The sequence below is a fragment of the Triticum dicoccoides genome, chromosome 1B (genome assembly GCF_002162155.2).
Source record: "Triticum dicoccoides isolate Atlit2015 ecotype Zavitan chromosome 1B, WEW_v2.0, whole genome shotgun sequence".
Taxonomy (NCBI): Eukaryota; Viridiplantae; Streptophyta; class Magnoliopsida; order Poales; family Poaceae; genus Triticum; species Triticum dicoccoides.
The window spans coordinates 457,251,589-457,265,763 of record NC_041381.1 but is presented as its reverse complement, the minus strand read 5'-3'; the positions used below and the strand labels follow the sequence as shown (position 1 = coordinate 457,265,763).

At 42.7% G+C, this 14,175-nt stretch overlaps 2 protein-coding genes across 3 annotated transcripts; one reads left to right on the top strand and one right to left on the bottom strand.

Moving 5' to 3' along the window:
• Positions 1-413: 413 nt before the first annotated feature.
• Positions 414-6,093, top strand: LOC119341069. Of its 2 annotated transcripts, XM_037612976.1 has the most exons (6): positions 414-884; positions 3,188-3,297; positions 3,430-3,489; positions 3,574-3,801; positions 4,478-5,225; positions 5,695-6,093. In XM_037612976.1, exons 1-6 carry the CDS (start codon positions 638-640, stop codon positions 5,766-5,768), a joined length of 1,467 nt encoding a protein of 488 aa, XP_037468873.1. In that variant the 5' UTR covers positions 414-637; the 3' UTR covers positions 5,769-6,093. The 2 variants fall into 2 exon arrangements, with proteins under 2 accessions (XP_037468873.1, XP_037468868.1); XM_037612971.1 differs by having other exon boundaries at positions 3,430-3,801.
• A 1,451-nt stretch (positions 6,094-7,544) lies between these two features.
• Positions 7,545-13,580, bottom strand: LOC119341062 (RNA-binding protein BRN1-like). The gene is made up of 9 exons (XM_037612960.1): positions 13,147-13,580; positions 11,601-11,683; positions 10,123-10,174; positions 9,880-10,005; positions 9,690-9,772; positions 9,076-9,258; positions 8,260-8,599; positions 8,035-8,178; positions 7,545-7,947 (listed from the first exon to the last, which is right to left on the bottom strand). The coding sequence occupies exons 1-9, from the start codon at positions 13,379-13,381 to the stop codon at positions 7,817-7,819; spliced, it is 1,377 nt and encodes a 458-aa protein (XP_037468857.1). The 5' UTR covers positions 13,382-13,580; the 3' UTR covers positions 7,545-7,816.
• Positions 13,581-14,175: the final 595 nt, after the last annotated feature.

Genomic DNA, 14,175 nt, shown 5'->3' with positions numbered 1-14,175 from the left:
GCTGGATCTATGCTCAATTTTCGAACTCTTAAAAGGCTATTTTTCAAATGTTGCAGATTTTCTGGGAGCCATTCAATCTGAGAATCCAACGGCCGAGAAGCTCGTATCACGGTAGCACTTGGGCGTCGGTAGCACCAGATATTCTCCCGGAAATGAAGGTGGCTCTTGGATGATTCGGCGCCTGCTACGTGGAGGATGCACGAGGACGCGTGGCAAAGACGGATGACACTTGTGGCATCCTCAACCGATAGATTAGAAACGTTTTTCTTAGATTTGTGATTTTGTCTAAGAAAATATATAAGGGTTTTATTTATCATTTATAGTGATAAGCTAAAATCATTTACGCTGTCAGCAGACTTGCGCAATAAATGCAGCGGCCAGGCCATCATCCCTTGTCCTCGCACGCACGCGCACGCAGCCTCTCTCTCTCTCTCCCACCATTTCCACTCCACCACCACCCCACCTCCTCAGTCCTCACCCGTGCGCGCCGCACTGCTCTGCTGTACTGCTGTGTAGCATACGCGGCGACGCCGCAAGCCCAAACCCTAGCCAGCCTCGCGTGGGTCCCGTCCCCGTCCCCGCCCCTGCTCCATCCGGCGGCAATGGTGGCGGGCGGTGATGCGTGAGGGCGCGCGCCATGGGAAAGGCGGCCGGGGGGCAGCGGGAGCAGCCGCCGGGGGCGGCGGCGGAGGTAGAAGGAGAAGGAAGAAGAAGAGGAAGAAGCTGTAGCAGCTGCCGCAGGTCCGTGCGGCCGCAATGCGTGGCCGCGCTCCTTCTCGGCGCCGCCGTGCTCCTCTCCGCCCTGTTCTGGCTGCCGCCCTTCGCCGGGCGCGACCGCGGCCGCCGAGCAGGGCCGCCGGATCCCCCAGCGGACGCGCTCGCAGGTCAGCTTGCATTGCGAGATCTCGGCCACCTTCAGTTTTTTAAATTGTTTAGTTTTTAAATCGGTCTCGTTGTGTGGACGCCAACGCCACGAGTAGTGACTAAATCAGCGACTAGACTTAGGATATTCGCGAGTGATTCAAGCAAAGTTTGCGCCTCTGAGAGTAAAGATGAACCAAAATACTTGCATCTGGTAGTTCTTTTATCTGTTTCCTTTTTTCTTCAGTAGTACATGTTTTTATTAGCTTCTGCCAGCCCAAATTCGGACACATACGGTATAACACAGTTATCCAGGTGCTATTCTTGCCGGTAAACATGATAAGAAATGTCGGCCAAACCACCAGACCTTCTTTGTGCCAATTTCGGCCAGCCTGGATGGCCGCTGAGTTGCCACATTGTGTTCACTCAGTTTTTTTTCCCTATCTGGAAAGCAAACAATTTTTTTAGGGTGCTCATGGTGGCGCTTCTAGGGGAGTTTCTGGTGCAGAGTTGTGATTTTTTTTTTCTTCGTTACAGTGGAGTTCAATGTGTGAACGATGCGTGCATTCAGTTATTAATGTTAGCTAACAAAGGTTTAAAATCAGTTGTGGTGTATTCTCTTATTGTATTGTCTCTAGAACTATGGTGGAGGAAAAGAATCAACCCATTTTCTTAGTACATGCCGCAGTGGGAGTTTTTTGTGTACTGAAGATCTGGGTATTGATATATGCTTGAGCTGGCGGTAGGAGAACTAAAAATGGGCCTTGTTGGCTATCTATGGTATTTGTTGTTCATGAAAACATCGTTTATAGATCCTAGTTCTTGCCAAAAAATTATTGAAAGGTCACACTAGAAGATCATGGCAACTGCATAGAAATATAAGATTTTACCGAATAGTTATGTATCGATGTTATGACATCCTGACACAATTTTCAGTTTAAAAAACAGCAACGTTTCATGGGCCGGTGAGATAATGTCCCGACAAAAATTGCCATAAAAGAAAGTCAACACCTTTTGGATAGATTAGATCAATAGATAACGTTAGACTTCCAAGATCATGACAAAAGTTGCCGTGAAAACCCCAATGCTTTGCCGAATAGACAGTTCACGACAAAAAGCTGCGATAGATAAGGAACTCCTTTTTCGATGGTGATGTTATAAAGTCCAAATAAAAAAATTGTGCAAGAAAAGACAACAGTTTAATGACGGGTTATGTCGTGAGGTCCCAACAAAACTTGCCGTGGTAGAAGAGTCAATACTTTACGTAATGGTGACGTTAGAAGACTCGACAAAAAGTGCTTCCCTGGAAGAAAGATTACTTATAAAATAGTGATGCCTGAAGTTTCTATGCCTTAACAAAAACTGCCGCGATAGAAAAGGCAAAAGTAATAAAATGGTGACATTAGAAGTTGATGTTGAGAAATAATTTTCCCTTCATATACGGAATGGTGGTAGTAGCTATATTGAACTGATGGAAGTGACTATGTCTGCTCTTGGAGATATAATTTTGATGTAAAGAACCTTTGAGGGGAGTATGGTCAATGCACGGAAGTGTGAGTGTGTATGCATAATTTTGTCTACAGTGAGCTCTGATCTTTCAGGGAATCAGGGAAATAGATTGAAACATTGAAATAATTGGGGTGCTATATGCAAGAAAGGGTATTATCAGTTTTAAGAATACCAATTTATAAATGAAACAAACACCTAGGGCATCCAACAAATAGCAAGGTCTTAGTTATGATACTAGATATTGTGTGAAACCTGTCTAAGTAGCTTTGATCACACAGAAGTAGAAAAATGGAACATGGTCCTTCTACATTTGCATCCACATGATGCTTCTAGGAGCAAAAATGCCTTGAATCTTATTTACAAATATGGGGCATGTTTGGTTGGCCTCCACATTTAGTCACACTTTTGTGCCACAAGTATGGCATGCCACAGTTTTTGTGGTGGCCAAATTGGTCGCCACACTTACGGCAAAAGTTGGCTAGCAACCGAGTCTATGGCAAGTGAGGTATGTGACTAAAAAAGTGTGGAGTGCCACAGTTGTGGCTGTAACCAAACGCTTGCCACAGTTTGCCACACTTGTGGCAGAGAAGTGTGGATGGCAACCAAACATGCCCATGACCTTTAACAATCATTAATACTCATGTCCGCTGAGTTGAGGTAATGTCCGTCTCTTTTACTTGTTTACTTCGCTAATGATTCCCATTTTGACTTCTCGAGAACTCGTGTGTTGTGATCTTTTCTGTTGAGCTTTGAAATAAATATTTCAGTATGACAATATTGAGAATATTTGACAATTGAAGTACTCCTCTTTTTGCAGCTGATATAGTGGCAAGCTTTATGCTACAAAAGACGGTTTCCGAGTTGAATGAAAGTATACCTAAGCTTGAGTTTGACATCTATGAGGAAATTGGCATCCCTAACTCTACTGTAAGGCAGAAATGCTGCACCTTATTTATTTACTTCATTTTTTTATTTTTATTTTGCGAATGTTCTTCCTGTCATGTACAGTGTGCCCTACAATCTGTCAACGTGATTACTAATTCCTAAATGATTGTACAGGTTGCTGTAAATTTTCTACAACCATCAGGTGCATCAAACTGGACAAATGTCATCTTCAGCGTTGTGCCTTATCCAAAATACTCAACTATGTCATCAACATGGCTGAGCATTCTTAGGTCTCATTTCATGTCCTTGGTTGTACAGCAGTCAACACTCCAATTGACAGAGTCGCTGTTTGGGAACTCATCATTCTTCGAGGTGCTTAAGTTCCCTGGAGGAATAACCATTATCCCTCCGCAAGCTGCTTTTCTTGTGCAGAAGCCTTATGCATCTTTCAACTTCACTCTGAATTTCTCAATCGACAAGGTACAGGATAAAACAAATGAGTTAAAAGACCAAATGAGGGCAGGACTACTTCTCGATACCAATGAGGTTGGTGCTAGCCTCTGGTTGAGTTCTATTTAATATTTTCGATTCTAGCAATAACTACCATGTCATGTTAGTTTAGTTTCACACACTTGTCACCACCAAATTTCTGTAGAACCAAATCTGAAAGGTTGGATGCTTGGTTTTCTTTTTTTGAAAGGAATGCTTGCTTCTTGTTATTTGTCTTGGGTTCGATTCCTGCGTCCTCATGTATATGCAAAAGCAGAACAACCATGTACATGACCACATAAAATTCATTTTATACTCATGTACCTGAACTCCATGTCCTCTGAGTAGTTTCTCTGCTAGGGACAAAGTACACCAGGAATATTGTGTTTTTGTATACATGTATGGCCGTATGGCCGAACATGCAAGAAACACATATGGGATTTTTTTTTCTTTCCATTTTCCTATTTTTTGTCAAGTTAAATATTAAGAACGAAAAGAACATACTTATATGTAATATAAATGATCTAACACAGCAATCAATATTCAATAGCAGTACGACAGTATGGGTAGAGATCGTAACTTGGAACTCCATACTTGCCCTAAGACTCTTATTATGTTGAACGTTCCAAAATGTTGGACGGGGAAGCGTAATTTTCCAAGGTCATAATATGTGAAGTGAATATTATATGTTGCTTTTGTTTTTTAGTTGATCCCCTGTTCACATGCTTTGCAGATCCTCTATATCAAATTGACAAATTTGGAAGGTTCGACGGTTGCTCCTCCAACAGTTGTTCGGTCTTCCATTATTCTAGAAGTTGGGAATCACCAGCCTTCCCCTCCAAGAATGAAGCAGTTGGCACAAACGATTGCTAATTCATCTTCAGGAAACTTGGGACTAAATCACACTGTATTTGGCAAAGTAAAGCAGCTAAGTCTTTCGTCGTATCTGCGGCATTCTTTGCACAGCGGGAGTGATAGTGATGCACCAAGCCCCGCACCCATGACTCATGAAGATCATCGCCGTCACCACCACCACCACCATCATCATCACCACCACCACCACCACCACCATCACCACCACCATAGCCACCACCGTAGTCATGAAGTAATTAGGCAGTTGCCTCCATCTCCTGCACCTGTACATCCTCCTGTGGAACAGCCCAAATATAGGTCTCCATCCCCATCTGGTTATTCATATGGATACACCAATAAGCCAAAAAATAAGGCTCCTGTGGCCCCAGCGGCTGAGCCAGTAGTTAGGAATCATCATTATGCTTCCCCTCCCACCATGCCTCATGCAGTGTCACCATCTTCTGTCAGTCCATCACCTTCTGCTCGTCACCCTACAAATATTCCCAACAGGCACCATAGTTCCCCTGCTCCATCTCCAGCAAATGTGAAGCCCCCGCTGCATACAGTGTCTCTCGCTCATGCACATCATCCTGCCCAAGTGCCAGCTGTGGCCCCTGCTCCCAGCACATGTTAGTCTTTTCTCTCTTTTCTCATTTCAACAGCTGCCAGACATTGCTAATATCAACCAACATTTATCAAGGCTTGGAGTTGGTAGATTATTCTACAGAATAACAGTTTTATTCCATGCAGACCTCAGCGATCAGTTTTCATGCTTGTCACTGCAATTTGAGTAATTTACTAAAATGATTTGTTGTGCTGTGGAGTCCATGTAAACTGCACTGCTATGTCGGTGATACCGATGAAACTAGCGAATAGTAGCTTAATGCATGTCTCATGGAATTTCTTACAAAAACACATGCTTAGTATCATCTTTGTTCTCTGTTTCAATTTGTCTTATTCATGCTAGGAAATCTTTCATCCTGCCATATGTGTTGTCATGTGTAAACTATCCAATTATACATCCTGATACCTACCTGTCATGTAAATTAGCAGCATATCCTCTCCTGCTACTTACCACCCGCTGTTTTGTTATTACAGCATTTGCCACCCGAAGGCATTCCTGTCAATGGGCACTTGCAATCCTGTTGTGTTTGCTGGCGGGTCTACCATGACAGAGCTAAGCTAGCATGCTGAAGGCGGTCCAAAATAAAATAAAATAAAAGGCCTTCAAGAGCTAGCATGCTGTTTTCAGGAGGTCGCACTAGGCGTGAAAAACTGTGCACCCTATGAGCAGGGGGCGTTTGTTATAGCATGTAAATACTGGTGTCGGGGTATGAGGCAGGCAGGCAACTGGGCATCTCTGTGTATAGTGGTCAAAGCCAGAGGCGGCGGGCCCTTCAGTGTCGTTGCACATGTTTTGCCCAGTCTTGCTGTGCAGTGGTGAACAAAAGATGATGGAATCCAGTATAAAAGTTTATACTGTTTGTTGTCCGCGTATAGCGGTTGCCTCCGGTTCAAATTCTCAGGGGTTTGAATTTTGCGTGGACCGATAGATTCTCGATGATTCTCTCGAATAGTAAACCTGAATTTGCATCAGGAGGCATGATCATGTGTTTTGATGACACATTGCGCCTTGAATTTGACGTCCTACATGATCATTCTGACAAACCAGGGTTCCAAACCCCCTGATGGCAGTTGCGGGGATTTCAACGCAAGCCATTTTTGGCTGGCTGGGATTCATCTGAGCATGTTTCCAAATTTCACTTGGGATCTAGGAAATTTGTGTCTGAAAATGTATTTTTTTTCTTTCTTTCTTTCACGTGAGCGGCAATAGCATATGCTCGGTGCAAAGCAGCGTGATTGTGAGCTTCATTTTAGGTGAAGCACCAACTTTGTGAAACTGTGTCGATGGTGCTGCAGTTGTGACTGAGTGGTTCAGAACAGCCATTTTAAAGTCGACTGGATGTAAATGACTCGCAGACTGAAAATGCTAAAATGGAGCTTGAGCTCCATGTAGGGTGATTTTTTTAAAATCATATACTTTTATGTTTCAAAAAATTCTGGAAAATTCACATATACCAGAGATATGATGTACATATGTGTACAATTTCATGTTGAAATATATTAAAATGAGAGCTAAAAAAGAAAAACTTTGTGCCTTCTTAGCATAAGAAGTCCATGATTTTTTTTCAGCTCACAATTCAAGGTATTTCATCATGAAATTTTACACACATATACTCCATCCGTTCCTAAATATAAACCTTTTTAGAGATTCCAATATAGACTACATACCGAACAAAATGAGTGAATCTACACTTTAAAATATGTCTATGTACATTTGTATGTAGTTCATATTGAAGCCTCTAAAGACTTATATTTAGGAGCGGAGGGAGTACATTACATCCTTGTAAACATGTACTGTATGTTTCTTTTCAGAAATTTTAAAACTGAAAGTTTAAATTTGAATTAAAATAACAGGCTCCATGGAGCCCGTCCTCGAAAACGCCCTATTCCTCACAATCGAGCTAATTTAGCCTAGTAGTAACATGTTCTTGAGGTGGTTTGCAGTGAAATGACGATCCACTCCTTGCAATCAAGCTAGTTTAGCCTAGTAATAATATGTTCTTGATGTGGTTTAGTGTGAATATGACGATATGCTTCATCAGAAATGTTAGACATACTGAGAATTGCAAGACTGGCACTCGTCCGCAAGCTCTGACAGAGTTTACGCGGTCAAAAGAACCACAAAGACAAACCAACATGATTGCATCTGGGGAGAAATCACTGAAGTGACACATACAAGAGGTACGATCAGCTCATCCTAAAGGAAGGCTCATGATACTACAAGAAGCCACTCCATCCCATACAGCATACGAAAAGGGGCCATTCACAGACAAAAATTCATCAAGACACTAGGGCACGTCAAAAGTGGAGGAAAACAAGCGGAATTCAGTAGAAAAAAGGGAGCAATTGAATGAATCAATGTCTGATGTACAATGGGTCTGAATCTGATGGTACAGATGCTACAACTATGCTACGACGAAATACACACTTTAGCAGTTTTCAAGAATGTTGAATTGAATTGAGCCAAGATACACAAGCCCCCACCGACGACGACACATGGTGGAGGCCAGAAGAAACAATGGGACAAACGATCAATTGTGCGACACATATGTACCGGTTTTTCCTGATCGTGTTGGAAGGTATCGACTGGGCGCTGTCAATAAAGTTTATTGTGCTTGCTGTTGTCTCTCTTGAGTTGTACTTTCAGCTTTTTGCCACCTAATTGGAACCCATTCATCATACTTATGGCTGCCTGCGCAGGAGCAGGAGAATCGTAGCTTACAAAACCTGCATCCAGCCAGGAACGAATTAACAAAAATCATGCTGGTATGATGCCAGTCCTAAGAAATCCAGCTAGGAGGAAGAATTAGTTACCGAAGCATTTACTAGCACCGGTCGTTTTGTCTACAAACACTTTGGCACTCAATACTCTACCAAAACTCTGAAATGCATTTGCTAGATCTTGGTCGCCAAATTCTTGCGGGATGTGATAGATAAACAAGTTGGCTCCAGGAGGACCTGTGCACATGATACATATCATCTGTAAAACATACCTGAGAAGAAATGAAAACTGGAATGACTATATTAAAGGAGACAAACCCTCTAGCTGAGGACCAGTGTTGCTGCTGGTGCTTGAAGATGTGGGAGATGTAGCATTTGCATTCGGAACTTTATTGACTGAATTATGAGAGTTCATGTAAGGACGACTATTGATGCCACCACCAGCATATGACCCAGGATACTGCATACCAGGCCCAGCTGGATAAGGGCTGCCCAACTGCATTGAATTGAATGACCTAGGAAGTGAATTAGGGGATAATTCAGAATTAACGCCCCGTATTGAGCTTCCTTGATTGACAGGCTGAACCATATTCGGGAAGCCTGCTTGATTTTGCATCGGAGATAAAGGGTACTGCATAAGTCCATAGGTTCCTTGTGGCTGCACATATCAACAAGTGAGAGTTACTTCCACAATCACAACACAAGGCGTATCATATTCAGGGCTAGTGTGGTTGGCACTAATCAAAGGTCATACAGCATTAACGTGCCATTGGTTCAAAGTCATTTTGGACCTTGCTTAACACTACTAGCACATTAAGAAAGATAGGAAATTGCAGCAGTTCAAAACAATGGCCTTTTCTGTTTGGTTGTTTGCAACAGTAAATGTGCAACAACTATACAAAGGTTATAGACGTAGAACAAAATGAAGAGTGAAAGGTGAAAACAAACGTTTCCACTTTATAGAAACCATGCCCTTGAACAGTCATTTGTTTCAGCAAACTGAAAATCCATTCTAAGAATAAGCTAAGGAAGTGCTGCTGTTTCTGCTTACGGCAAGAGTAATAATGATATTATAGGAATAGCCTTTTATTGTATGGGCACAATAAGCTCAAGATTTCAGTATCATAAATTCACCTGGTAGCCAAATCCATTATACGGAGGCACATATCCCATCTGTAAAGCACCAAATAATGAACTTTGTTGCATGGCATTTGCATTTGACATATTAGACTGCGGAAATTGAGCCTTTTGTGCTTTTCGAGCCTGCCTTTCCTTTTCTGTGTCAGCCCATTTTACAACCAAAGGCACACTTGAACCCTAACAAAAAAAAACAAGGCATGTCAGGGTTTCTTTTACCATTCATGAAGTTGCAGAAGAAAGTGAAATAACTAATACAAATGTACATAATACTGTCCAAGATTTCAACTTCCAACCATGATATTTTGTAGAGTATTTTTTAACTCATAATGCAGCAAATAAACTGGATAATTCCTATTTTTGTAATGGTTGCTCGCATTGCATGTAAGAGATCAAGAATGTTCAGATCGCATAGGCCAGCAGAATCCACCACACATGTGGGCAAAGAAATTTCTGTACCCATCTATGGATGTACAGATGTATCTTTTGCTTCATATGATAAAACTTTCCTTCTGACATACCCTTGGCCTCTGCATCGAGTGATGCACGCAGCCATATTTTATTAATTAAAGAGAGTTAGGATTGTTTAGAATCCTTATGTTCTCACAAACCTCTATTTTGTGCTTCCCATTTAGAGCTTCGATAGCTGCCACAGCCTGCTCTTTTGTTTCATACTTCAGAAAGGCGCAACCAGCTGCAACATCCACGGTTGGTAAGCAGCTAAACGTGCAAACAAGTCTAGAAGTGAAGTCATATTCGCTTCAAGTCATACGAAAATCAACTGCTCCCACAAGAAATTACCTTTGCTCGTCTGTTGTGAACCTCTCAAAATCTGCAAATCCTTGATATTTCCATATTGTGAAAATAAATCAGTCATTTCAGTATCTGTCACATTTTTGGGTAGCATTCCAATGAAAAGTTTGTGCTCTGAAAGTAACAGTGTAGACATGTCAGTACAATGAGAAACCAAAAATAAATAAAAATCGACCAATAATTTATACACAAGTTCGCTTGTGAATGAAATAATTTCAGAGAGCCTCATACCCAGCCTTTCCAACTCTCCATCGGCATATTTTACTTGCAATGGACTTGGGGCCTGGTTCAAACAGAAAAAAAGGGGGAAATGTTAATGACATTCAGAGAGAAGTAACAGCAGTCCTGCAAAATTGTATTTTTGTTTGGGGAATATGTAAAGAAGATGTTAAAAAAACAAATCTCGTGATCACGAATAGAACTACTAGCAGCAAAAATGTTGCAAGAAAAAAATCCCGTGATCACGAAAAGAACTGCTACTAGCCAGGACTACCGTTCCATATGGTGATTACCAGTCAACATGATAAAAAAATCATAATTGGGACCACTGGTGCATCACTCTTTGCTAAGCTAAGGCATCTGCTCTCTGAATTTATCCTAAATCGCGCATATCAAAGATTCCTGGCTTCAAGGTTTAGATTTGATCAGCTACATCAATTCTTCAAGAAAAGAAAAGTGATAAAATCCACTGATACCAGTCACGTACAACAATGTAGCAACCTTCATATTCTAGGGTTGCAAATGCGAATAGCAGGATTGACATCAGATCTTTAACCTTTCTGACCTGTAAATGACTTCCAAGCAGAAGGGGTGGAAAATTGGATGGCAGTACTCATTCTGAGTGGTAGGGGTTTATACAATTATACACTACAGTTTCAAGTAGGGTCCGAGTCCAACTGTACCATAGCTCTTGGAACTAGAGGTGCCAACAGAGCAATTTGAAGCAGTATAATAACTGAAGTGATTCATAGAATATGTGAAACAATTTTGTCTGCAATACTGTAACTAGAGGTGCCAACAGAGCAATTTGGAGCAGTAATAATAACTGAAAATTTGAAACAATGCACTACTGTACTGTGTCTACGTCTAGCATAATGGATGATGACATGAATTCCACATAGACATCAACAGAGTTTGCCTTGACTAGTTAAGGATTAAGGACACACGCCTGGACCAACTTTCTCTAAGACCAAACTGAAAAAAGTGCGAAATTAATACGTTAAGATCAACTGTACAAGAAAACAATGATCCAGGAATATGTAACAATCCATCAGTTGATCCAGTGTGGGAATGGACGGTTTTGCTGATAGTAATTCACCAGTTAACAAAAATCTTGAATGTAAGTCAGACAAATCATTCTTCTACATCACTGCATGATCATTTGGGCCGAATAGGCAAACTCAAAATGGCTATTTTAAATGCAAATATAGCGACAAAGGTCAGTCAGAAAAAGAACTTTACAGATCACCAACAATGAACCAACTTCCTGGGAATCTCTCACTAAGTATTCACTTAAAACTTAACCCTAACTAGACCAGCGTAGACATGTACTCCATTCCTGGTTCATCCACTGCCAAGAATACCCAACATTCAAGAGCTCCCAACAAGAACAGATCCAGAAAGAACCCTTTAGATGCATCAGTTGGTTAAATTATACCCAAGTTACCCAGGCAGATACATGTGAAAAAAGAAAGGTTGTGTCTGCATACCCCAGGAAGCGTGCGTTTGTTGTGATATGCATTCACTGCTTTGTCAGCCTCCTCCCTTGATGGGCAGATCAGGAAGCAGCAACCTGCAATGTACAGTATGCTGTATATCAAGATCAAACTAAAACATCATGAGGATAGCCATTTAGAGACCACAGTCGAGCAAAAACAGAACACAAGATACAACTAAAACATACTGGGACACCAATACCAACAAAGTCTTTCATATGAAAACGCCAGTGTAATACCGTAGTAGTAAGTCGCAAACAGGATTGTGATTTTGCATATGCAGGAAAACATCTTATTTTATGACGTTCACATCTAACTACTCCTGGGAGAACACATGTAAAACAATCAATCCCTAGTAACAAGAACAGATATAATTCAAACCAATCAAATCGAAGAAGCACAGATTCCCCATGGTATACGAAAGTGTCTCATAGGGCAACTTTTAAATAGTTTTTAGAAAAGGAAGTTCTAAATAGTTACCATCAGATTTCATCATCTTGAATCATGATCTCATAGTAGCGAAATGCAAGGTAAATAGCCCACAAAAAAAATCCAGAGCAAAACCTCAAAATACCACGCGAAGGTAAATTCCTTGAAGGGACCAATCGAATTCTGAAATCCACCGAAACGGCAACGAACACATTACAATTCCACTGGTCCTAAATTCCAGCCTATCGCACGTACAGGGAAGGCACACCTTCGTCTAGCTATTGGTTGAAATGAATATGTACTAACAAGGACAGCTTATATCTGTGGTCCAATCGACCAGCTTAAATTCGAGCTCAAGTCCATCTAAAAATTTAACCATGACCAAATGTTTACTTTCACATCCCATTATCGGAAAACACGCACGCGAGAAGCAACAAAGTTCAAGTGTCAATGAAAACTGAACTTGTCCAGAGAAGAAAATTTACCAATCCGACACCAGAAAAATGAAATTCGGAGTTCAGAGCCAACGCTTGCGAGCAACACTAAATTCCAACATTTTTTACTGGCATGGGTAAAACCCCACTAATTCAGCACAAAATCCGAGCTCGAGCGGCCGAGAAGCAGAGAATCTGATGCAGCTCGGAGCTCCTACATACGAGATGAGAAGTCGAGAGCATCAAAATGAAAAACGCGGGATAAAGCAGACTCGGGCAAACGTTTTGACTTTTCTCCGCAGGGAGTTCACACCATAGCAGAAGCTAGCAATTCAACGCAGCCTTCCCCTTGCACAAAATTCCCCACGAGCAGCGAGAATTGCGCCTAAATCGGCACGGAAGAAACCCAATTCCCAGCGGAGCGCGAGAACTTTCAGCCGGAAGAAGCAGAAATCAGGCAGCTCAAATGGCCGGGCGGCATTGCCAGCCACCAGCAGAGCACAGACAGAGAGCACAGCGGAACCGGCGCGGGCGGGAGGAGCACGGAAAACCGCAAGCGAACGGGAACCGCGCCCAGATCCCGACCCAGCGAGAAAACAACAGAGAGGCAAAGCACGCAGGGAACGGCATTGCAAGGGGGGGAAAATCCGGCGGGGCGGGGGCGTACGGATCCGGACCTCGGGACGCCTTGGTGGCCTTGTCGCGGATGACGGTGACCTCGTCGACGACGGCGACGTCGCGGAACATGGCGGCCAGCTCGGCCTCGGTCATGAGCTTGGGCACCTGGCCGACGAAGAGCTTGACGGAGCTCTCGTCCCTGCCGCCCCCGTCCTCGTGCCCTGCTCCGGCCCCCGCGGCCGCGGCGGGCTGCTGCTGCTGCTGCTGGTCCCTGTCGCCGGCGTCCTCCGCCATTGGGCTGGGCTGGGCTGTCGAGCTAGCTGGCTGGCTGGCTGGCTTAGGGTTTGCGTGGGAATTTGGGGTGGCGACGGCGGAGGGGGCGGGGACGGGGGACGGGGACGGGGACGGAGACGGAGTCGGGGCAATTAATAGTAAAATAAATAGCGGCGTAGTGAATTAGGACAGGAGAGAGGGGGGAGGGAGCAATGGATATGGTATGGTGGCAGTGAGGGACAGGGAAGACAAGGTGGTGTGATTCCCACCTCCCTCCCTCCCTCTCTTTTTCCCATCATCTTCCCCCTTCTTTTGTCCCAACGGTTTTGCTTGAATGAATGCCCTCATTTCCTTTCTTTTTTGAAATTTGATTGATTTTGCTTTCCTTGTCTATGAGCTGTTCTTTTGATAAAAATGCTGTTTCTTATACTAGTTTAAAATTTAAGCAAAGTCAAGATGATTTATGTGTGCCGACCGAGCTTGCTGCTCGGTAGGTTCAAGCAAAGTCAGCTCACGTAAAATTCAGATACAATTGAGAGACGTCCTAAGTTCTTTCGCGGAAAATGCGAGAAAAACTTCAAAGCTCAAACAATGCGCTGCTTGCAAACTTGTCAAAATCCCAATAGAAAAAAGAGTGTGTGGATTGATACATATACAAGAACATTTATGTTGATATAAAGGTCCACTCCCAGCTACTCCTTGTTAAAATGTTACTCCCTCCGTTCAGAAATATAGAATATTTTAAACATTTTAATATGGACTACTCCCTCCATTCCTACATATAAGTCGTTGGGGGAGTGTAAACTGAACTCTCC

Coding starts and splice junctions, on each gene's coding strand:
- LOC119341062 (XM_037612960.1), bottom strand. CDS start 13,381: ATGGCGGAGGACGCCGGCGACAGGGACCAGCAGCAGCAGCAGCAGCCC. Junction 10,175..11,600: donor ACAAACGCACGCTTCCTGGG/GTATGCAGACAC, acceptor TGTTTGAACCAG/GCCCCAAGTCCATTGCAAGT. Junction 9,773..9,879: donor TTCACAACAGACGAGCAAAG/GTAATTTCTTGT, acceptor TGGATGTTGCAG/CTGGTTGCGCCTTTCTGAAG.
- LOC119341069 (XM_037612971.1), top strand. CDS start 638: ATGGGAAAGGCGGCCGGGGGGCAGCGGGAGCAGCCGCCGGGGGCGGCG. Junction 3,802..4,477: donor TACTTCTCGATACCAATGAG/GTTGGTGCTAGC, acceptor CATGCTTTGCAG/ATCCTCTATATCAAATTGAC. Junction 5,226..5,694: donor GGCCCCTGCTCCCAGCACAT/GTTAGTCTTTTC, acceptor TTGTTATTACAG/CATTTGCCACCCGAAGGCAT.